Source organism: Topomyia yanbarensis, chromosome 2, assembly GCF_030247195.1.
Source record: "Topomyia yanbarensis strain Yona2022 chromosome 2, ASM3024719v1, whole genome shotgun sequence".
Lineage (NCBI taxonomy): Eukaryota > Metazoa > Arthropoda > Insecta > Diptera > Culicidae > Topomyia > Topomyia yanbarensis.
The window spans coordinates 378,730,320-378,756,432 of record NC_080671.1 but is presented as its reverse complement, the minus strand read 5'-3'; the positions used below and the strand labels follow the sequence as shown (position 1 = coordinate 378,756,432).

Below are 26,113 nucleotides of genomic sequence, written 5' to 3'. Positions count from 1 at the left end.
TCAGCGTTAAAGGGGTCCTCTTATATAATTGTGGCAAAAAGTATCTAATGTTTAATATTTTTTTGAAGCAGTAAAATGACTTAGACATGTGTGCTGTTCTGTAAAATGTTTATTAAGGTTTCATTTATAAAATAAAAAAAAAAATTGAGCCAATTTTTTAATTGTGTAGTATAAGGTGTCAAAAAAAGCGTCCAAAATGGCGGCTTTCTCGGAAGAAGATTTTTCGAATCTGCGGGCATATGGCGGAGGTTAGCTATTTCCGTCAGCGTCCCTTATCAACTATTTTATAAGGTGATTCATCAACACTGCTATCTTTGAGAATGATCCTTGGTTAAGCAACTAGTTTTTCCGATCCTATTTTATTGCAAATAATTAAGTAGTTTTCATTTCGCTTTATTCTGAATTGCACATATTTTGTCGTATGTAATTTTAAATATTCTTTGATTTGATGGCATTGTAAGGGAACACGTATAAGCTGGTTGATGCTAATCGAGCTATCATTTCTTTGGACTGATTAAACTAATTTCTTTGTTTGTTTAGTGTTTATTTGACCAACTAGGAAACTAACTCACTGGGCATTTCATGTGCGTGGGGAATACGAATGGTCTTGTCTGAGTGAAGTGATGACTGTTGAATCATGTATGAGGGTTGAGTATTGACAGTTCACTAGAAGAATCAGAAGCCAGTTACTAGTAATTAGTGTAAAATTAGGGTCGTCGGTTGCATACAAAGCTAGTCGTTTCAGGTACTTCGGTAGTGCTTATTTTATGCCGTTTAAAATACGCTTTAGTTAGCTTAAAAACGCGCGTGAATAACAAAACAATCGGCCCCTTATTCATTTGTTCGCGGAGAAAGAAACCAATACATAATTATCGTTTTATTTGCTTTAGAATACCAACGTTAATACACGATAAATAATACTGATATTACGAAATCTTCAATTATATAGGTATTACAATATCTATTTCGACAAATGTTTCGAAAACTAAAGGTAATCGCTTTTCATGATATTGTATTGTTTTTGGAATGTCGTGTTTCGCCGGAATAACGAAAATAAATAATAATAAAATCGTTCACATACCGTTTGATACAATTAAACATAAGCAACACTCCCGACTGTCGGCAATCCGGAATTAATTCAACATACGATAAATCTACCATAAATTCTCGACAGCCGGCTGCCCAGAGCTATGAACACATGATAATACTTCTGAGAGTTGCATAGATCGTATCATTTATCAAGGTGAATCTAGATTTATGTAACTATTTACCCCATACTACTAACAAAAATTCCTCCCAGTGACGAACGTGGAGATGCAGAGGTATACACAGTCTCCATAACAACGTTTGTTACACTAACATTCCTTTTCTTCCCCGATGACTGTAAGGACGTGGCCGATGCATTTTCGAAACGTGAACATTTAGAATGGATAGCTACTCCTAGGCCTCATTCGTTGATACTCTGTGCAATTTCGCTTGTTCTAGTCAATCACGGAGTAGCAACTACGAATTGTACGATCATCATTAGGGCATCGCAAAAAAATTTTTTTTTTTTAATTCTCGAAGCCCCCCCCCCCATTTTGTGATAAATATCAAAGTAAGCTCAGATGCCAAATTTCACATCATTTGGACAATTCTAGACCCCCGCCCACTTCGCTTGAAATTTTTGAACTTGGTGCTATGGGAAAATGTGGAGGAAAAATATATTAAATGCTATAACCTTAGTATTGGAATGGAGATATTCTTGTTTCTATAAAAATACGGGAAAGTGAGGTACTGGATCATCTTGACCCCAAAATCCCCTATTTTTTTTATTTTTCTGCTCCGTTGTGCAAACCATACATATTTTGCAGTTTTTCTAATGTGAAAAAATCTCAGAAATCGAACGAAACCTTTTTGACCTTTGTCCAAATACTAGAAGTTGGGGTTATAGGGCTTTTTGTCATTCATATTAAATTTTATGATTTTCTCGTGCATATTTCTCTATTATTCTTCATTCAATTTTCATAAATTGTACCTTGTTGAACGTAGAAAATCCTTTGGAATAAAATAAAAATAGATTCGTTGACGGTAAAATTCAGAAACATCAAATTATCTGACATATAGTCTCGATTTCACATTTTTATCATAAAATCGCACATATTAACTCAATTTAACAACAAAATTCGTATTTAATTTACTATTTATAGTGAAAAATGCGTTAAGAAATCACGTGAGAAAAGTTTCAAACCTGGAAAAATAGGTGAAGTTGAGGTATTAGGACATTTAATAAAAAAAATGTGGTTTGTAGAGTTAATGTCAAAAAATTTGATGTTTTTGAATTTTAACGCAAACGAATCTATTTTCTCGTATTTGGACAAAGGTTTAAATGGTTCCGTTCAATTTTTGAGATTTTTTCACTTTAGAAAAACTGCAAAATATGTATGGTTTGCACCACGGAGCAGAAAAATTTAAAAAATAGGGGATTTTGGGGCCAAAATGACCCATAACCCCCCTTTTCCGTATTTTTCTAGGAACAGGAATATCTTCATTCCAATACTAAGGTTATTTCCTTTAAAAAGAGGTATAAATTGTAATTTTCTGATTGCTACTTCAAAAGTTATAGCATTTAATATATTTTTCCTCCACATTTTCCCATAGCACCATTTTCAAAAGTTTCAAGCGAAGTGGGCGGGGGTCTAGAATTGTCCAAATGATGTGAAATTTGGCATCTGAGCTTACTTTGACATTTGTCACAATATGAGAGGGGGGGCCTTTGAGAATTCAAAAGAAAATTTTTTTTTGCAATGCCCTAATCATCATGGTCATGCTCATGCTCAGAAGATTTTTCGAATCTGCGGGCATTCTCGTTTTTGAACCATTCAACCAATAAACGTCGGGTTTTGCCCGCCTAAAAGATGACAACATTCTCGGGCGCTGTAATCTACAAAATTGCAATATTTGGATCATTTTTATAGTCGGCCAAAGTGGAAAAATCACACAAAAAAACGATACTTTATTTTTAAGTGGCCGCCATTTTATTTCTATATCGATTTTTTTCATGTTTTTAAGTTGGGGCACCTGAATGTAATCTTCAAGATCGTTCTGGTTTGCTGCTTGTAGACGACGAATTGTGACCTGTATCGTGCCCGCAGAGGAGGTCGGTTTTCAAAACACCTTTTTCTGGAGCCGCTATTTTGGATGCCATTTCTGACACCTTAAACTCGAAAATTTTTATTTTATAGATGAAACCTTAATAAACATTTTGCAGAATAGCGCACATGTCTAAGTCATTTTACATCTTCAAAAAAAATTATCAAACAATAGGTACTTTTTGCACAATTATATATGAGGACCCCCTTAATGGGAATGGATTTTATTTCTTCTTCAAATTTAAATTAATTGATTAAAAACGATTACATAATACTAATTGTTACCTTCGTCATAAAACCTCCAGCATTTGAACTACTGCACCCAAAACAAACCCTGTACACCCCAAACCCCAAAGTGACAACCACAAATAATGGTAGCATCGCTTGCAATTTTGTAGTCAGAGCCGTTTGCAATTTTTGCAAGCATATAAAATTACTTGATCTCTTGCTATACGTGTATGCGTTTCTTCAACACACCGTCAAAGGATTACCACCACATTCACGTGCCTATGCTAGGTGTTATAGCAACGCACGCCGAGTTTTTATTTACCTTTTGCTTTTTATTCATTCCTCACCAACATCATCAAACGCAGCATCGAATTGCGGATGTGCTGATTGTACGGGTTTTAAGGCTCAAGTTACCTCAAGGCTTGGTAGTATGCGTAAGAAAAATTGTGTTCAGCTTTGCCACCAGATTATCCATTTAAACCTTTTCAAAACTCTAAAAGAAGAATATCAGTCGATTTATTAGATCATCACGATTCAATTCATGCAAAATACCTGCTGGAAAAACCATCGGCTTAGCTGGATGGTGCTTTTGAAAAAGTGGCTGTGATTTTTTATCACACTACCACACCGAGCTGGGGTACGCAACACAACTGCGCAATGAAAAAACCATAGCCACTTTTTCAAAAGCACCATTTAGCTAAGCCGATGGTTTTTCCAGCAGGTATTTTGCATGAATTGAATCGTGATGATCTAATAAATCGACTGATATTCTTCTTTTAGAGTTTTAAAAAGGTTTAAATGGATAATCCGGTGGCAAAGCTGAACACAAATTTTCCTACGCACACTACCAAGCGTTCAATTCTAACACATGCTTAAAAAAGGTAACTTGAACCTTAACGCTCTGTTCTCATGTGCAGGGATATAACAGTGCTTATAGTCTGTGCTACAATGCGCAAGGGCATGCTTTAAAACCAGGGTGCGTCTTTTGCTCTTTTTCATTAATTGTGAAATCATCCAAGTGTATATATATGACTTTTATCCACTCATAACTATCATCTGAGATAGCATGGTTAGTGATTTTTCAATGCCACTCAGTCAGTTTTATCTAACGCATATTGGTCACCAATACACATCGCTATTACTCAAGCAACATTAGTTTTTTTCTGTTTCTTGCATCAGGGATGTAATGCACCTCAGAGCAAATAAAGAGAAGAATAAAAAACGCTATTTGCACTTTTCATGCGAACTGCCGCTCTTTTCTTTCACAATAAACCTCTTCACTCCGTTGTGTTGCTCCCATACGTGCATTCTCCTCCATGGCTACACACAACAAAGAGTTGAAATAAAGAGGCACTTTAGTGTGCATCTTCGTCTCACGCGCACGGAATCAGAGAAGGCAACAAAAAACATTTTAAAAACGTACTTCCGATCAAACTTTATCTGAATTCTTGAGCGTTTTTCAAAACGTCATATCTGCAATGAGCTACTCTCTTTGTTTACTTTCTCTTTCGATTTTTACGGTGTCACTATAACACTTTTCACTTATTTTACAGTACAGATCGAAAGACGGTGATTTTAACTAGCATATTATGCAAAGAGCTGAGGGATAAATGTTAAAGTGACCGAATTATTAACAGAAGAAAAAGTAAACAAAGAGAGTAACTCATTGCAGATATGACGTTTTGAAAAAACGCTCAAGAATTGTAGTTTGATTCGTTTTCCTACCTGCTTTCCAGTGAGGGGAGGCACAAAAAAGTGGTTCTTCAAGGTGACTCTTTGAACGAAATTGTGTAGCTCTTGGTGCACAGATCTTACTCTTTTTCGTTTTCAAGTTTCTCTTTGTGCGGTCGTTCTGTACATCGCAGTGTTTTTGTGCTGGTCTATTTCAAATCGGTGTATTTCGCTCTTTGTGGCACATTGTGTGAGCAAATATCAAGCCTGTCTTGCATTACATGCAAGGAAGCTTCTTGCAATTTTTGCACATTACCAGAACGTTTGAAATTTTCGCACGTATTTATTGCATTAATGTAAGCGATTCTTACCGGGTATACGTTTTCGGTGTAGGGGAACATGGGGAGACTTGACCAACCGCAAAATTCTATTATTAGCTATAACGTGTTCTATTAGGTTCTTAAAAAAATTTCAAAAATACTTTTATACTTGCTTCGACCCCTTAAGGTTATTTTAAAAGTTTGGAATGAAAAATTCTTTCTTGATAGAAAATATTCCGTAATTAATAAATTTGTGTTCAATGATGTAATTTTTGATCAAACTTTGTATGGACATATTTTTTCGATTAATAACTACTTTTTAATTACTCATATATCATTTTATTCCTTATGAAATGGTGAAAGGTTTTATATAAATCGGAACATTGGAATGGTTATTACTAACATTTGCACGACATTTTATGGCAGTAACTACTGTTGAGGAGACTTGACCAAGTGGAAATAAGCTGAAGAAAGATTCAAAATTTCTGATATTTACTATACTGTGCCTACTGTCACCACATACACGTCACAAAAAATCCTACCTCAAATATCAGTCTATATCTTATAGTACTAGTAAACAAAGTTAGCAGTAATATGGCTGATTTCGTGACGTGTGAACATGCAGTGTAAGCAGTAGGGGAACATGGGGAGACTTGACCAAGCACAAAATTCTATTTTTGGCTATGGTGTGTTCTATTCGATTCCTAAATTTTTTTCAAAAATATGTTTATACTTGTTTCGATCCCTTAAGGTAATTTTAAAAGTTTGGAATGAAAAATCCATTCCTTACAGAAAATATTGCGTGATTAATAAATTTGCATTAAATGATGTCATTTTTTTATCAAACTTTGTATGGACATATCTACTCGACTACTAATTTCTTTTAATGTACTAATATACCATCATAATCTTTGTGAAGCAGTGAAATGATTTTACATCAATTAGAACATTGGAATAGTTATTACTAGAATTTGAATGACATTGAACGCAATAATTAATGTTGGGGAGACTTGACCAAGATTTTATGGGGAGACTTGACCAAGTGGCAATTAGCTTAAGAAAGATACAAAATTGCTGATATTTATTATTCTTTGGTAACTACTGTTGATGTTAATCACGCCATAACAATCCCACCTCAAATTTAAATCTTTATATTTTAGTATTATTAACAAAGTTTGCAATAGTGGGGCTGATTTCGTGATGTGTGAACATGCAATGCAAGCAGTACAGTTAATCCTTGAAAAGAAATGCATTAAAAAAATCGAAATTTATCAAATGCAACCCTTTTCTATTTTTTACTGCTACCCAAAGATCTCGACAGTATGGAAAAAAATAATTACAGTATGTTTTATGTCATTATTTTTTGTTATGATTCTTCAAAGTTCTCTTGGTCAAGTCTCCCCACGTCTTGGTCATGTCTCCCCGCAGTGGGGAGACTTGACCAAAAAAAAAAACGATCTCATAAAAACTTTTGTAACTTTTCAAAAATTAAGTTAAAAATTCTGCAAAAAATCATGAACACGCACAATAACTTTGCACAATATATCTCAATCACTTTTGAGGGACTGAAGGCCTTTTTAGAGATGTATGCAGTTTTAGCTGAAAATCTGGTCAAGTCTCCCCATGTTCCCCTACAGTTAATCCTTAAAAGGAAATACATAAAAAATCGAAATTTTTGAAACGCAATCCTTTTTTTACTTTTATGAGGATCTCGACAATATGTAAAAATATGAAGACAGTATATTTGATGTCTTAATTTTTTGTTTTAATTTTACAAAATTCTCTTGGTCAAGTCTCCCCAGGCCTTGGTCAAGTCTCCCCGCGGTGGGGAGACTGGACCAAAAAAACTTATCTCTGAAAAACTTTTATTTATAGAAAAAAGTAAACCAAAAATTCTGCAAAATATCATGAATGTGCACAATACTGCTGCGCATTATGTTTAAATAAGTTTGAAGGATTGAAAACGTTTTTAGACATTTACGCAGGTTTAACTAAAAACCTTGTCAAGTCTCCCCATGTTCCCCTATCTATCATTTTATTTATTTCTTCTACGGTTTCGTATAACTGACGCGATGTAATGCGTTATATTAACGGGACTTATCATATAAACGGTCTGAATCATACTGAATCTTTGCGCATGGTTTTAAAAAGTTTCCATGTTAAAGGGTTAAACTTTTTATTATTTGGTAGACTTTATTATGAATATGTTAATTTTTTTGCTGAAATATATTAGTTTATTTGGGAGATATTAACGCGTAAAGATGAAATGTTTTTTTCAGTTGGTGTCCCGGGTTGCAAGAGACCGGCTTGATCGATTTTCATGATATTGATATCAAATTAAAGGTAATTTCAAGATATGTTTGGATTTAGTAGCGCTGCTTTGCTGTCAGTTTGGATTTATCGAGCTTTATTAAATATATAACCCACTACTCTAAGTTCGGAGTGTACACAAATTGGAAAAATACACAGTAGTAGCTCCAGTTGTGTGCTGTCGAGTTTTCCATTTATTACGCATTCATTACTCAGTCAGTGAAGCGTTAAACTTTTGCAACCGGGACCATCACACAGCCCGAGTCGCGATCGTACAGGACTGGAGAAGAACACAGGCCTCTGTTCGCGGGACAGAGCGAGGGAGGGAAAACCGTTGGCACCTCACATGCGCAGCTCCACTATCAATGCGAAAACAAAACACTACACTGTTGGCGGGAAAACTTAGAGAACTGGGGACTGAAAGCATGAATACGCCGGGACGAAGTGATATACAACGTCTACGAGAGGGAACGCACCGCACTAACAACCGACGATGGGTTCGAACTATGTTTTCAGTCGTCTGTCGCAGTTTGAACGATCCGGTTGCGATTCTAATATACGGACGAAGTTTGGCCCGAAAGTGGACGCAGAAATTGAATGGCAGTGAACAGCATAGACTGCGGTGTGGATGATTGGCAGTGAACGAAATTTAATTCGATTAGGCTAGAATTACATTTACGGCTTGACCGTTTATTCGGCGGGTTCAATAGGTGAAAGGTGATCAGAACTTCTGCATCTGCTGTCGGCGAATTCTTGGAAAACAAAACATTTGAAAATGATGTGGTTGATAGTGCTGGCGGTGCACATGGTCAGCGGTAGCAATCTACTGGCGCTTCATGAATCATCCAGCGAGAATCGGGTTTCGTCTGCAGCGCAATTCTGCACCGATCTGAATCCGCAGACCGGACTGGATATCGAGCAAGTATGCAAACTATCCCATTTAAGGGATTGGATGTTTGGGCGAAATATAGATTAATCGAACGGAAGTATTTAATCGAATCAGCAAAAATTTCGAAATACCAAACTAACGCTGGCAGGGAACTAGCTACCAGCATCGCTTCGGCTTCGGAGCTCAGTTATGATAGAATTGTTGTACGTACATATAGCGATGCACTCATGCGTTAAAAGGCTAATGGGATATGAAGTGTACAGCTTTACACGGTGCAGTGTTGTGTTATGGCGTTAGAAGAAATTGTCCGTTACAGGATTTTGCGCTTGTGCTGTAGTATTTTTATGTTATTCTGACCAGTGTGAAAATGCTTTAAACAATTTTCGCATTTACAATATTCCGTTTACTTTTTTTATTCGAACCAAATCTGTACAGATTATAAAAATTGTTATAAATATTTTATTGTCGACATATATCTTACCTAGATTTTATCATATGAAGGTCAATCGAGTGAGAAGTGTAATTAAATTTTCTACAACATTTAACAGTTATGTGATCCGTACACGAAGTCAAGTAATTTAAAGAGTGCCTCGGTTCATTTGAACCCTTTAGTTAATAATTTCGTCTATAGGTGGGTTATGGGAGATTCGTTATAGAATAGGGTAAATAGGGTAAGGATCCGACCAAGAAAAGGGTTTTGGCCTTAAAATGTTTATTTTAAATAGGATCAAGTCGTCATATTTACGAAATTAATGGTTAGGAATGTGCCCAACTTTCTATCAATAGCATTTTATGCATCTTACATAAAAGTTCTAAAAAAATCTCGAATAAAGTGCCACGAATTCTGGAACAACCACATTTTTACGATACGAAAGCAGGACCATGAACAAATGGTTTTCATAATTATGTTCAATTTCCCTTCAAAAACGCCCGCGTAACGCTGTAATTAGTGAAAATATTTGTTTATGTTTTGTAAACTTAAGTTTTGTTTTCCGCCATGTCATTACCAAATCGATTTTCTATGCGTGAACTAGTACACAACTTTAAGAACATTATTCATAAAACCAAAGTTTGGTTTATGATGTTATTCATAGATTTGAGAACATTAGTTCACAAAATCAAAACAGTTACTTTCTAGTGAACTATTTCACGAAACTAGGAATTTTATTCATGAATCCATCATCATCGTGAACTAATTCATGATTCTTAATATATTAGTCACGATCCAATTTTCGTGCTCGAGAAATAGTTCACAAAGTCATCAAATATTATTCATGTATGACTCTAGTACAATCGTCCCGATGTACCATTCGTGGTCGTGAAATAGTTTACGAAATCATGAAGTATTTTTCATGTAAACGTGAACTGTTTCATGATCCCTCGTGTACTAGTAACGATTTACCATTTGCGTTCATGAAATATGTCACGAAATCATACAATAGTATTCATGTATTCGTGCACTGATTCATGATGCCTAGTATAATAGCTACGATTTACCATTCGTGATCGTGAAACAGTTCACAAAATCATAGAATATTATTCATGAATTCAAGAACTGAAAGTCACGACCTACCATTCGTGCTCGTAAAATAGTTCGCGAGATCATAAAATATTTTTCATGTATTCGTGAACTGGTTCATGAATTGTATAAGTCACGACATACCATTCGTACTCGTGAAATCATCAAATATTATTTATGTATTCGTGAACTGGAACATGATTCCTAGTATATGACCCAGGATCTATCTTGGGTGCTTGTGAGATTTAGAAGATATCTCTAATCATTTTTAATTTCGTGCAACATGGTCATGAAATTTTCGCGGGAACAAACCTGATAATAATTAATAAAAACAAATTGCGATAAGACGAAAATTAAACTGCCGATGTCATGAACATCAATCACATCACTCCGCGTGTCAAATTCGAAAGTAAGCTCTACAATAAAATATCATGAAAACGTGCGAATAAATTGCGAAAATCGTGACTAACATCAAGAACATAAATCATACTATTCATGATAAAAATATCAAAATCGTGACTAAGATCCTGAAATCATGAACATAAAACACTCTACTCGTGACTAAAATATCAAGATAACGTGAATAAAAATCACGAAAATCGTGACTAAGATCCTGAAATCATGAATATAGAACACATTACTCGTGAAGAAAATATTAAAGATCGTGATCCTACTTTCATGAATTTATGAACGGATTTTTTTTCGTGCAATCAATCTAAAAATCGGCAATTTAATCCCGGCCCGGAAGGCCAAGTATCACATACCTTTCGCCTCAGTTTGTCGATATCGGTAAAAGTCTGGATGTGTGTGTTTTTTATAGTAAGGTTTAAATAGCTTCAAAAGCCTGTTCTGTAGTATATTGGCACAGTCTGGGACTCACGAACGTTCATGCCTAACCACTAAAACACTCCTTACTTTTTATTCGTCCTCTTACCCACGGAACTACATCCAGGTATTGCTTCGTGGGGAGGGGGCGTTATGCTTTCGTCGCACCTTCTGCTCTATCTCGGAACCTCACTTGGTTGAAGAAATGGGTCGATCTTCGAGGTTCGATTTAGCTCTCGACTTGCTTCTTGTCTCCATCTATTACGTCGCCATTTAGCTCTCGTCCTCGTCAGCTGTTTAGATGCTGATTCCATGAGCCATTTAGCTCCTGTTTCCCTGTCATTTAGCTCCCGGCATTATCACGATCTACTCTCAGATAGTCCCCAACGGTGAACTCACCCTACTTCGACCGATAGTTCCCCGACGGAGGAATTTCCCCCGACACCGATACCTGCTTTCTTGAGCCATTTTGCTCCCAGCTTTATTGAGATCAACTCAGATATTATCCTAGCTATTCGACGCGGTCTACTCGATCTAATCCCCGGCGGTGGATCTAACCTACTCACGAGCTACCCTGTAGGGTGTCGAGGTCGGTCCGGTGATTTCGGTGAATCCTAACGTCCGGTTCACTGTCGCCCCGACGACCCGAACCCGGTGCTATGACGCGCACTATTCAACTTAACAGTCTACACTTTCGAGAATTCCCCGGCGGCGGAATTTCTACGGCTACTTTGTTGGTCGTTTCGCCACTTCATCTACAGTTCGGAGACTATACTTGTAATCACTCTGTTGACAGCGTCCCAGATATGCACGTCGCGGCACATATCTTCGACGATATTGTCCACTGTTATATCAGGCATACTCCTTCGGACTTCTTCTAACCTAGGGCATTCGAAGACTACGTGTTCCGGTGTCTCTTACGTGTTTACACAAAGGGGTGGCGAAGCGTGTCCAAACCGATGTAGATACTTCCGGAAGCATCCATGCCCGGACAAAAACTGCGTCAAATGGAAGTACACATCTCCATGCTTCCTATGTACCCAAGCAGACACCTTTGGGATGAGTCGGTGGGTCCACCTTCCTTTCTCCGCGTTGTCCCGCTGCCACTTATCCAACGAGTCCACTCGGACCAGTCTTCTTGCATTACACGCATTTCTCCACTGGTAGCATTCCACGTCCTCAGCCAGAGTGATGCAGATGGGGATCGTCCCGGCAATTACACATACCGCCTCCGACGTATCGTTCAGCACACACTCGCGACTCGAACAGCCATTAGGCGAAACGGGTTTGTCAACTTCGTCCGGTTCTGCTTTGAGTTCAGCGCAGCAGCGCATGCCGGTACACCATACCTCAGTATTGAGGATGAAATACCCGCCAGGAGACGTCTCGTGCTGCCTCTTGTTTCTCCGCGATTCGACATGAACCTTGTCAATGCGTTAGTTGTCTTCGCGGCCTTCTCACATACATAGTCGACATGGCCTATTGTAATTTAACCGATTGTCGACCATCACACCCAGGTGCTTCAGCGCACGCATCGATGGGATGGATTGTCCCTCGACGCTGATCTCGACACGCTGGATTTTTTTACAGTTGCTGACCAGTACTGCTTCGGTCTTATTGCGAGCCAGCTGCAACTTGACGTCAGCCATCCAGGTTTCCACTATGCCTATTGTCTCTGCCGTCAACATCTCCACCTCCTCAAGGGTCTCGCAAGTTATCGTCGGGACAACATCATCTGCAAAGCCGACGATCTCAACTCCCCTGGGCAGTTCCAGTGGTAACACTTCGTTGTGCATTATATTCCAGAGCGTAGGGCCGAGTATGGAGCTACTCCCGCCATGGCCCTAATCGACCTCTGCCCCATGTTCGTTTCGTAGACCAGTACACGGTTCTGGAAGTAACTTTTCAGAACCTTACACAGATAGTCCAGAATCCACATTCTGTGCAGCGCTACGGCGATAGCCCCCCAGCTGGCACTGTTGAACGCATTTTTCATGTCTATCGTTACCACGCCGTAGTAGCGATTACCCCTTCTGTTTTTGCTTTAATGCTTTCTCTGCGCTCACGATGACTGTGCGGATGGCGTCCACCGTCGATATTCCTTTCCGGAACCCGAACTGCCTCTGTGATAGTCCGTTCTCACTTTCAGCATAGGTCGTCAACCTGTTGAGTATGACCCTTTCCAGGAGCTTACCAAGAGTAATACGATGCAGAATCTCCTGGTGGTTTCCCTGGTATCGGCAGCAACAACAGCTTCTGGATTTTCCATCTATCAGGGAAGTAGCCATCGTTTAGGCATTTCTGTAGAACTATCCTGAACATGTCTGGAAACGCTAGGATCGTAGTCTTCAGAGTCACGTTGGGGATACCATCTGGTCCGGGAGCTTTCTTCGTTTTCAGCCCTTCTGCCACAATAAGGAGCTCGTCGTTGGAAATTCGATTGTGACCAACATTTCCACCGCCTGCATCAACGTACGGTGTAGGCGGCCATGCGGTTGGGTCATGCTTCGAGAAAAGAGCCTCCTCGATAATTTTCAGTTTGTCGGCGCACATTTTGACTGGCGTCATTTGACCCTTGATCCCGGCCATAACGACACTGTAAGCATTGCCCCAGGAGTTGGCGACTTGCTTAGCACAATCTAGCGTTTAAAAGCGACCCTGGCCGCCCGGAATGTTACCTTACACTCTTCTCTGACTGCCTCAGATCTTGCACGTTGAACGCGTCTTCTAGCTTTTAGGCTGGTAGCCCGGAGGATGCTTAGTCTAACGTTCCACCAGTATGCCGGACGCCGGTAGTTCCCGGCTCCTCTCTACTGTTTCAGACAGCTCATCGGCACTCGGAATTGGAATAACTCTGCGAATTTCTTCCACAAAAAGGTCCTTGTCGAAGTTCTTTATTTTCGAATTCCGATAGCCAGTCCGCACTTTCGACGTTATCGTACAATTTCGCCGACCAATGGTGTAGCGGATCGCTTGGTGGTTACTATGTGTATACTGCTCACCAGCTCGCAAATTCATGGTACGTCGATGATATATTCTTGCGTTGGTCAGCCTGCTACCCCACTCCACGGCCCAAGCGTTAAAATCTCCTCGGCGTTCGCCCGACTAACGAGTCGGTTCATGCGTCCAACATCCGATTGTACTGCCCTGGTGTCCACCGTGGAGGAGTATAACAACTACACACGAATACGCCGTTGATCCTGGCGATCACGAAATCTTCGTGTGTATTACCTCTCGAATAGGGAAACCGCCCATCACTTGGATTGCAGCCATCCCTGCACTATCCACCACTCAGTTACCGTTACCGATACGCCTCTGCAATAATTGCAACGTCGCACTTCGTTTCTGTGGTCGACTGCCGCAACAGGTGCTGTGCAATGTCGCAATGATTGAGGTTAAGCTGGGTTATGTCCATCATCATTGGCTTGCCTTCGCCTTTTTGTATTCTGGGGATAAGAAGCCTCCCGTCATGTGGTCTTTGCCACCCTCATTTGTGCAGAGCAAGCACTTCAGTAGCTTAGTGCAGTCTCTAGCAATGTGTCCCTTCTCCCCACATTTTCTGCATTGATCAGATCTGTCCAGGCCTCTATATTTTCTTGCTTGATGGCCGAAACACAGGCACCTGAAACACCTCCCCATTCGTTTGGTGGCTCTAGGGATCAATCTAACGAGCACACTGACCATCCGATAGGCGTATCACTACTGTCTGTGTGCCACTGTACGCCTTCCTCGACCTGATTGATATCTACTCTTTCTCCAGGTTACATTGCTCTATTAGCGCGCTTCTCACTTTGTCTTTCGTTGTGATCTCGTCCAGATTCCTGCACCCGACCATAGCTTCCTGAAATAAAGCTCTCACATTCGCTTCTCCTCCAAGTGCTTCTGTCACGAGTTCCCGATAGGCCGAGCTCTTAATCAATGGAGCTTTCTTCAGCTCGGACAGTATTTCGCCTTTCTGAGTACGCCTGGTTCTTATAATTTTCTCTCCCAGCTCCTTCAACTTGGGATCCTCTCCCACCATTTTGAGAACCGCAGCGTACGTCACGCCGTCGTTTGCTTTGGCGACTAGAGTGTCTCCCCTATGCTTCTGATGGCGTGGCCGAAGGAATTTTTTCTTCTTTTCTTATTTTCCTTATTTTCTTTTTGTTTTTCCTCCTCTCTTCTGCGGTTTTTATGGTTCGCCATTCACTCTGCGATTGTCGGCTGTTTCGCTGTTCTTCATCGACCTTCTTGGTCTTCTTCGGTTCCTCTTCCTCTCCTGGCGTATCCCTTATTCTTTTCACAGAACGAGAATACCGGTCACCCGTCGGCGTCTCATAAGATTCTGCTTCCGCTTTCTCTGTGGTCTTCAGCGTTCCTTCGGCGTTTTCAGCTGTTCGCATTCGGTTGCTGCTACGGTGGATTTGATGCTAAACACTAGATCCTTGATCTGTCCGTGCACGTTGCCCTTGCTTTTCACCAATTCGTAGAGTTCTTCGATTTTTTACCTGAACTTCGCCATTTTAGGTAACTCAGACTACTGGTCTTCTTGGGTAATGCATGGTTTCGGCTTGCGTACCTGAAATCCTCGCTTTCCTTGGCGTCTAGTTGGTCTGTCGCCGCTCGTGTTCGGTATAGCCTCTCTAGGCTGCTCTCGCTGCTGCTGCTGTTGCGGCTGCACTTGTTCGTTATGCTCGGTCGGCGACCTCGCTAGCCCACCTTTGGCGAATGGGTTCACCACAGTTGCTCTGTTAGAATTTTTGCTATTTTTGTTGTTTTTGTCTTTTTGCATGTTTTTTGAGTCCCAACTCCAAGCCGCTAGCTACGGCCGTAATAAGCAGTCGCCTCATATGATCCCATGGTTACCTTTGCGAGCAGTGAGGTCGCATGCAAGGATTGACGCGGTATATTCATGGGGTACCGCGTTCAGAGCAGGATCGGCGCTAGTCAGAAGCCTTGATCTAAGCCTACTTTCACCGGTTAATGTGCTGGGTTTCGAACGTACTTGGAGACCTACCAAAGTTTTATTGGGACGGGGGCAGCCAGTACCATTAGCCCACTCGCCGTTTCGGGGAATGGCGTGACTGTCGGTCCGCGGATAAATTTCGATGAAATCCTTATTCACATCGGTGTTCTGCCGCCAGTATGCCGTAATTAGGATCTTACTGGTATCGATCCTAATGTGCCGGTGGGCACTCCAGTTGGGTGAGGGTGCTTTATGCTAAAGTCTTGGATAAAACCTTAGCGGAAGCGGCACCGACTCGCTTCGACGGAGCTACTTTCGGATTTATATGGCTTTTTCTAGACGTTTAGCAGAGCCCAACATTGCATTGCCTCACCATATCCTAGCAAGACTCCGCAACTTGCTGTAGGTTCGGGGAGGGAGTGCTGTCGTTAAGCCCCTGGACTTCTTTCCTTCAGCCCCTGCTGCCCCATAATCTGTCCCAAATAACAATTAAAGTTTTATAGCACGCTCTGAGTGCAATATAAGTTCTATGTAAGCCTACAAAACTGTCACAAAACCTTAACTGTTACTAGGGCCGCCGAGAGGGGGTGGGGACGGGGTTTTTCCCCCCGGACTCGGAGTTTTGATGGGGGCCCGGATTTTTAACAGAAACTAAAATTTTGGCCAATACTTTCAACAAAAAATTCAATTTCTTGTGTATGATGTAACTAGAGTAGCGAAAATTATAAACTACTCCATATTTTATATCAAATATATGTATTTGTACCCAATTAGAAGATCAGGCCAGGGCGGGCATAGCGTAGTTGCTACATCGACTGCCATGTACGCAGCTCACCTGGGTTCGATTCCTAACCCCGCACCTATGGAATGGAGAATTTTTTAAAAAAAATTTTCTACCCTGAATGAAGAAGCGAATGGTCTCAAGGTTAAAATTTCTATAATCGAAAAAAATAAGATCAGACTTGCTAGGGGTGAAAAATTAATGATTTGATTAGAAGTCATGAAGGTTGTCTTCAAATTTCGTCAATATGAAATCGATTCGATGAAATTCAATAAATCTCCTGTCTTCGCAACTGCTGGATTATTATCAAAAGTTATTAGAAAGAAAAAGAAAACTTCTCAACCTTCTATTTAGGGTTGCCGCACCGGTTTCTGGAGGCAAATTTGTTGTATTTGTTTAGGTAATTCGGATTTCGCTCGGAAGAATCCAGTGGATTATTTTGCAATTTTGCAACTTTTTCTTCATCAGGAACTCTCAGCATCATTTTATAAATCGTCTAGCACACAATCATCATAAATATCATCCTCGGGTTGCAGATCCTAATCGATAAGTAGGGCCCCTCTCTGTGTTGGCCAATATATTTAAAAAGTGCTCACCACCATTTGGGTTCAGATTTACTTTACCCCACAGGACCTTCACTTCAATGGATCAATGGATTATATGCTCTTCAGAAAGATTCTGGAAAGACACTGAAGTGTGATTTTACGCCCCGTGTTTGTTTACTGTAGAGCAGAGCAAAGTTCGCTTGAGTTATCCTTCACAGCGAGAATGGCTGGTGCTTTTTAATTTTTTGTGGATATTTAAGGATGTAAAGTACTACCCCCACTAAATCAACAAAACTGTTCACAAATGCGAAAAAATACACCTAAATACTCTACCACAACATTACACAGCGTAAAATTCAACCACAACTCTTATTTGTAATTTGATCCATGTTTCGCAATTTTCCCCATTTTTTTATTTTTACATGTTTTTTTTTAAATTTTGTTAAAATTTCGTTGCTCAATTTTTTTCAACACTTTAAAAAGCACTGTTTTTGGGCCACTTTGTGGAATGTTATATAAAACACTTTTATTTTTTGATGTCTTTCGCATATTGATACAATCACTGATGTAGGCTGCAAGTCGTGACCGAAATACGTATCTGTGATATAAAAGTGCATTTTTGCAGTTTTCATAAAATAGTGGAATTAAAACGGAAGACATCATAAAAAAGTGTTTAAATTTTTTTCTAGCTGCAGATTTTTTTGTTTATCCGCAATTTCAACATTCTGCATTTTTTATCTATTTCCATTGTTACCATATTTTTATTTTATCCAGCTTTTCACGCTGTTCATTTTTGCATATTTATCATTTCCACTTACCTTAATTTATAGTCATCGCTATGTTATTCCATTTAATTTGCAATTTTTCTATTCTATTTTATTTTTTCTGTTGTTTATATTTTAATACCCTGCTTTTTTATTTGTTTCTTTTGTCATTCCATCAAACTTTTAAAATGTGTCTATTTGCTCCGGTCATTATTATCATTCCCTTTTTCTATATTTTAGCATTTTTCCTTTTTTAACTTCATTCCAAAATGTCTTATTGTCCCTTTATTTACTTTTCTTGTATTTTGGTACACGTTTTCTAGTTTTTAGCTTTCCGTTTCCCGTAGTTTTATTTTGTCTCATTGTTAATTTAATATAATTTTATTTATTTTTTACATATGTTTCTTAATCCTTCATTTTGTTCATTTTTGTTATTCTTCATTTTTCCATATAACCTATTTTGAAAGTGCTTTTTCTGTTGGTCATTTTCCAATAGGTTTCTTTTTTTAAATTTTTTTATGTTTCTAGAAAACATTTGATTTATCTTTTTTTGCCATCATGCGCATTTTTTCGCCGTTTTACATTTAGACTGTTGTTTGAATTTATGTCAAGTTTCATTTCTAATGCTTTTTTGCATTCTTTAAATTATCTAATCTATTTTTTTCAATTTCTTCTTGCTATTTTTTCGATTTTGTGTGTTTCTATGGTATACCATTTTGGTTTTTTTTTACTTTTTTTGTTTTTCATTTTGTCCGTTTGTGTTCAATCCATATTTAAATTTCTGCATGTTTATTTTATTGTTGTTTTTTATATCTATTACACTACTTTCATGCATTCTTAACGCTTTATTCACTTTTTCTATTGCTTTAAATATTTTTTTTACGTTAAATATATTTTATTATTTTCGAGCTTTTCAGTTTTATGTTTTTTTTTTATTTTATATCAATGTTCGTATTATTTTTAGTTTTTTTTCCTTTTCATTGATATATCATATTGAAAATTTTTCAACATTCGCCGATTTTTTTTATTTTTTTACCATTTGTTTAACAATGTTCGACTTCCTTAATCTTGCAATTTGTCTAGTTTCCTGTTTTCTTTTATCGATTTTTATAGGTTTTGTATTGGTTTTTGTTTTTCGATTATACATTTTTTGACAATTGCTTTAATTTGTTTTTGTGGTTGATTCTGCGATTTTTAGTTTTTCTGTACACACTTTCAATATTAAGTTTTCCCTTTGGTTTTTTTGTACAATTGAACAAAGGGAATTTTTGAATTTTGTTTAGTTTAGATAATGTTTTTTAATTTTTACAATTATTACATTTTTAATCTTTCCATTTCTTTACATTTACTAATACTATTCACGAAAATGGCTCTTTTCAAAGTCACCAAAACTTACGAAGAGGTATTCAAATTTCTATGAAGTATTGACAGCCCTACGGTTTTTACCGTCATTTGCACTACAATCAACTAGAGCAAAAAACTGGTACATAACAATATAATTTCAGTGTAATATACATAATATCAGTAAGAACAATGGATTTCAAACTTTAACTTTGTGTTGCATGGGCAATATACAGTGGTGGGGGCCCCTACGTTGGACCCCCCGGGCCCGTATTTTCTCTCTATGGGTGTATGTGGGTATGTATGTATGTGCACTAGACTGCCCAGAAAAATGATGAATTTTTGAAAACTCAATCGGCCCACCCCTGAGTCGATTCCTAGTCCCACCAGGAGTACTTTCACCAAATTTGAAGCAAATCGGACAAATCTAACTACCGGACCAACGTGCCTGAAGTTTGTATGGGATTTTTCAACAATTTACATGCAGAAAAATCACTAGTTCGTGTTTTCGCCGCTAGGTGGCACTGTATGCATCGTATTATCACTGTAAGTGAAAGTAAGAAAGATAATTTAATTGTCTACAACTTTGTCCAAGACTGCTAGTAAATCCGGCTTTGTTAAAAGAAGTTATTAAACTTTTAACGAAGTGATGCCTGAGTCAGTTTTGCATGGGGCCTAGCAGTGCATGGTTGTGTATCAGTACTCGAGTCCCGCGAACTATACATTTTTGCGAAATAATGGTTAGATTTAGCTGAATAGTATGTTTAGCAGAATTGTAGTAAATAATACGAGTTATGTTTTGGTTAGAAAATTTTAGTTCCATCTGTGACCGCATAGAGGGCGCTACCACTAACTTTTCATAGAAGAGAGATAGAGTATCAAAATGTTCGGAAGAAATACTGAAAAATGCTTGTTCTATAACTTTGTAGAAGTCACGAAATTTCTATCTCTCTCCGTTGAAAAGTTAATGTTGGCGCCCTCTATGCGGTAACATGTGGAACTAACATTTTCTAATCAAAGCATGAATCGTATTATTTACTATAATTCTTCAAAACATACCATTGAGCTAAACCTAACGATTATTTCACAAAAATGTTTAGTTCTTGTGAATCGAGTATTGATACACAACCATGCACTGTTAGGCCCCATGTAAAACTGACTCATACATCACTTATTTAAAAGTTTAATAACTTCTTTTAACAAAGCCGGATTTACTAATAGTCTTCGACAAAGTTGTAGACAATTAAATTATCTTCCATATTTTCACATATAGTGATAATACGATGCATACAGTGCCACCTAGCGGCGAAAATGCGAGCTGGTGGGTTTTCTCCATGTAAATTGTTGAAAAATCCCATACAAACTTCAGGCACGTTGGTCCGGTAGTTAGACTTGTCCGATTTGCTTCAAATTTGGTGCAAGTACTCCTGGTGGGACTAGGAATCGACTCAGAGGTGGGCCGATAGGGGTCATTTTTTCGTGTCACTCTAATGTGCACTAATGCCACGTCCCTTGTAACAATTATGGTTTTATGATAGTTTTAGAGCCGATCATAAAACTTAGATTTTACTTGTAACGTGCTATATAACTTCAATTGTTACTTGGGGTATTTATCTCAGCAACGGCTGATCCGATCTTAACGATTTTCTCCCGACGCTGATCTCGACACGCTGGATTTTTTACAGTTGCCGACCAGTGCTACCTCGGTCTTGTGTTGAGCCAGCTGCAACTTGACGTCAGCCATACAGGTTTCCACTATTGTCTCTGCGGTCAACATCTCCATCTCCTCAAGGGTCTCGCCGGTTATCGTCGGGACAACATCGTCTGCAAAGCCGACGATCTCAACTCCCCTGAGCAGTTCCAGTGTTAACACTCCGCTGTACATAATATTCCCGAGCGTCATTATCTCAGCAATGGCTGCCCCGATCTTAACTTTCGAACGAAGCAATTAAGTCGTACTACGTGCACATAATTAGAAAGGTTGTAAAAATACCTTTCGAACAAGCCATAGATTGTCAAAATCCGTTCCGTGGAAAAATTAGATATTTCCAAATATTTTAAATCTGTGCACCTAGCATCTCTGCAATCGATTTCTTTTTGACAGCTTTTTTCACATTACACACTAAACGCAGGTGAGTTAAAATGATTGATTAGAATGCTTTTTCGTCGCGAGATGGCGTACGTTTTGTGTCTTCTATGATTCGCATGAGACTTTGAAGAGTGGACTATATTGTTATCTATAATATTTGATATCTCTCTTCTTAAGCCCGATGCAAAACTGACTCAGACAACACTTCATTAAAAGTTTAATAACTTCTTTTAACAAAGCCGGATTGACCAGCAGTCTTCGACAAAGTTGTAGACATTTAAATTATCTTTCTTATTTTCACGTACAGTGATAATACGATGCATGTAGTACCACCTAGCGGTGAAAATGCGAGCTAGTGGGTTTTCTCAATGTAAATTGTCGAAAAATCCCATACAAACTTCAGATATGCTGGTCTGGTAGCTAGACTTGTCAGATTTGCTTCAAATTTGGAGCAAGTACTTCTGGTGGTACTAGGAATCGACTCAGGGGGAGGGGGGGGGGGGGGTCGACATGTGTCATTTTTTTCTTGTCACTCTACTGTATATGATAAATCAAAACTGTTGATTGGATTTATTTAGAAAATTTGAATACCTTTTAATCTCTTTGGGGAATATAAATTCGTGTCGAAAATATGAATGCACTTATTATACCAGATGACTGCATGCCGAACAAAATAACATTTGAAATTCAAATCAGACTAACTACTTATTACAGAAAATTAGAAAAAAAATTATGGGAAATTGAGTCATAACCAGTCGAATCGAAAATAAGATCTCTTGCCTAGGGGTCATGATGTACAAGCAACGTACCGCCTGATATTCCGCTCGTCTTACGTAGCAACATGTATAGACAACGTATGAACTAATTGTAATTAATAAATGGAACACTGCTCCAGATCGGGTAGCAAGCAATATTGACCACACTCGCGAGACATGTATCTGATAGTATTGTTCATCAGTACCAGTATGAATGAAATCATTGATTGCATTGCGCTTGGATTCAGTTTGACATTGACTTGTAAGGGCAAGAGAGTGCAAAATAATGAGAATAGATTTGTTTTACTTTCGTACTACCGTTCGTGCTAATGGGAAAAGTCTCAGTAACTGAAACCGGCTGTTCTTTTATTTGCAGATAATGGGCCTCTGGTATGGCAGTGAGGTAATAACACATCTAGGCAACGAGGATGGTGAATCGATCTACGATACGTGTGTGGTGATTCATTTGGCAGATATTACCAACTCGGTCGGTGAAATGAACTAGTTCCGTTAAATGGTTTGTCTAACTGGCTAAATTTGATTCCAACAGAGCTCGACCAGCGACTATCCGCTGAGAGATCAAGGACCCGATGTGCGTTTCGGTACCTCCTATGGCTATCCAGGTGATCGGACTCACCATAGCGGGGAGGAATACGGTAACCGTCGTTATCAAAATCGTCAGCAGCAACAGCAACAGCACCACAACCAGCACCAGTATCGGCAGCAATTCACCAGCACTCGATATCTGCGCTTGATTTGGGACGAAAAAGACCACACACTGGAATATACCTTGCGGTTCAACAACACACGACCCGGATTCTGGATTGCGTCGTCACCGCAGACCGGATCAATGACACAGCTATCCTACAATCAATTTACCGGCACGGTGCAGGTACTTAAAGCTATCAACAACCAATTGGTACTGACGTTCTGTCAAAGTTTGCCCGGAGGTCAACTGTTTTCGGTGGTGCTCTCGAGACATCCGATGGGGCTGTCACCGGAGGTACGTGATGTCTATATTCTGTGTTAAGATTTTATCTGATTTTGTGTTCTTTCAGGAAAACCAGAGTATACGAAACTTGCTGAAAAGACGAAACCTGTCCACGACATCTGTAAGGAAAGTTTGTTTCAGCGGTGCTGGCACACAAACCTCGCTTGGGATATTATCTGTTCTGTTAATCGCCTTGCTTTTGCGATCCATTTCGAAATGAAATTAATTGTGCGCTCACTAAATTTCCAGGAGCACACTTTACTCGTTCGAATTACTCATAATTACAATTCCATCAATCCATCCATGAATTGTCCCCTATTTATACAAGTCAAGGACTGCTGCGATCGTGTGTAATTTATATGCCTTGCGTTTCAAACCACCATTAATGTATATTCTAAATATTTCTTGTGCAGTAAGTGAAAACTGTCGAAAATCTCGAAAGTGGTTAAAATGTAACAATATTTGTGCGACGTATATTTTATCCTGGTTCATGTGTCATGAGAAATTAAAAGTCATTAGTTAGTCATAGGAACATCTAAGACAGTAGCTTTAATTTTTCGAAGACGACCTCAATAAAACGGTTCCAACCGAATTCGTTCCAACTACCGTCCAGTTTGTTTATTAATTCAATTGAAACAGTTAACGTCGACATCTACATGCGTTCTGAAATTTCGTTCTTCGAAAGTACATGTAAAATTGCTTGTAACAATGCGGGAAATGATAAACAAATTTCAGCCTGCGTAACCCTGATGATTTAATTAATAAATTAATTGGTGACATAAAATGGGTAAAATCATGCTGCGGCTAAACAGATGTGTGTCAGAGGTTCGGCACAGTTCTAGAACCCGTCGCCGCTTATATACGGTTCGAGCGATGACAGAGAATCATCGTTTGCACCCAATGCCAATTAGGTGTACTCTCTGACGAGCGCTTTGCGTTTCTTGTCTTGTGACATTACATGTAGTTCGGAAATGATGCTATTATACGCAGTGGAATAATTAGATTTTAAAATAATACTTAATAATAATTAATAGGTGCTGAAAAGCACATCAGTGCTAACTAGATGGCGGTCATAGGGCAGGGCATAAATTGGGACACGAATTGACCTTCTTTTCGAGAGTAGACACAGCAGCCAGCAGTGAATGATCAAAATTGATTGGGTGAACGGTAATTGAAGCATCATCTAATTGACTAATCAATCATCGGGATGGATGAAAGATATAAAGTTGTGAAATTGTTTTGCGTGACTCAGCTGCGTTGTTTATTTCTTATCTGGTATCAATGGAATTTTGCATAGGTATATTGTTATTTGAATAAAACCTGCTTCGGTATGTTGGTTGCTAACTTAAGGGGGCATCTAGGGTTGCCACCCCTCCGGGTTTGACCCGGAGACTCCGGTTTTCGGGAACAATCTCCGGGCCTCCGGATTTTACATCAATTTCTCCGGGTTTGATGGGAAGAAGCATAATTTCATTTTTTATGGAATTAACTGATTCTTTACAAAATATTTAAAAAGTCTAAGTTAACTATTAATCTGGTTCAGATTTATTTTGTCCGACTAACCCTTGATTTTAAGGTGGCAAAGATGAGTTCACCAAATATTGCTGACTTCTTTCACAAAGCAATGAAAATGAAAAACAAATCAAATTTACTATTAATTAAGAATAGTAATATTTCGCTATATGTTACAATTGAAATGTTGCATCCCACTAAGTCGCTCAAAATGGTGTAAAAAGTTATTTTGCTGCAATTTTACCAAATTATTCACTGTTACACCAAGGTATGGCAGTTTTTTTCTAATCAAACTGACTAGCTGAACATCAAACGAATTCTTCCGGTGTTGTTGCTACTCCTGCAGCGACCCTTAACTGTTGGCTAGGGAGGTATGTTTTGCCCCTTTGTTGCGACCTCTGGTGATGAATAACCGACACCACATAGTGCTTCCCATGTGATGCAGCAGCCCTGCCTCATTTGCTCTCATTTTTTGGTTGGAGAGCAATTCTCGTTCGACTTATCCTGCACAGCGAGAGTAGCTGGTGCTTTTGTATTGTTAACACTCAGTCGGGAAAGTGAAATGCTACACCAGATTAAACCGATAAAACCGTTCTGAACGTTGAAATTTACAGCTTTACTTTAACGTAGTAATAAATAGCGATTAAAGTGCTCTAAAATACCGAGCAATCGCTTTTATTTATACATTTATTATACACGAAAAAAATGTTCCGTCGCGCAGAGCCACGAGAGTTCCAAGAGTAGACGTCCAACAATCTCAACGTCGAGGAGCGCCATGATGACGGACTCTTGATAAAATTGTCTGAAATAGGAAATTCAGTAAGAGATTAGACTTATAGTATGTGAATTTCGGAAAATGGCTTCATAGAAAAATGAAAATCTCCTATTTTAATGTAAAACACGTTCACTTTTCTTCAAAATAATGAAAAGAAATTTTTTTTATTCAATTTTACGTGCTTCACCGACACATATTAAGAAGGTTCAATTTGCCAATTTTGTAAGTGAAAGTGAACATTTCCGGATAATACCTGGTGGCTATTTGGAAATACATTTGTTAACAGGCAGTGTGACCGACGCCTCAGCGAAAATGTGTTTGGTCGGTGTTAAGTCAGACCGGACTAAGTGACATTGTATTGTTTTCGAGAAATTAGTTTGAATCGCAGCATCCTTCACAGTATAATTCGAGAATATTTTTGCCAAATTTCATGCTAATTGTAACAAATTGCTATTCTGGCAAAAGTGGAATGCAGCTGAAATTTTTTTTTATCCAGTGCTATCATTATCTCGCCTTTTTTGATATTTTGCGACTTAGTCCGGTCTGATTTAACACCGACCAAATGTTCTACAGCTAATTATCAATTACTCTATTCTTTTAAATTCCGTTGCCTTGATTTTCTGTTTCCTCAGATAAAACCTCCATTGCGTGGGTACTTAAGCCCGCATGATTGTGTTGATTAAAATACCCACCACAAGCCCCTCTGGCTTAATGGAGATCGA

The 26,113-nt window shown here is 38.8% G+C and overlaps 1 protein-coding gene across 2 annotated transcripts; it reads left to right on the top strand.

The window, feature by feature from the left end:
• The first annotated feature begins 8,163 nt into the window (after positions 1-8,163).
• On the top strand, positions 8,164-23,710 carry LOC131684647 (uncharacterized). 2 transcript variants are annotated; one of them, XM_058967699.1, is made up of 4 exons: positions 8,164-8,582; positions 22,490-22,600; positions 22,664-23,116; positions 23,172-23,710. In XM_058967699.1, exons 1-4 carry the CDS (start codon positions 8,436-8,438, stop codon positions 23,322-23,324), a joined length of 864 nt encoding a protein of 287 aa, XP_058823682.1. In that variant the 5' UTR covers positions 8,164-8,435; the 3' UTR covers positions 23,325-23,710. The 2 variants fall into 2 exon arrangements, with proteins under 2 accessions (XP_058823682.1, XP_058823683.1); XM_058967700.1 differs by lacking the exon at positions 8,164-8,582 and adding an exon at positions 22,391-22,424.
• The last annotated feature ends 2,403 nt before the right edge of the window (positions 23,711-26,113 follow it).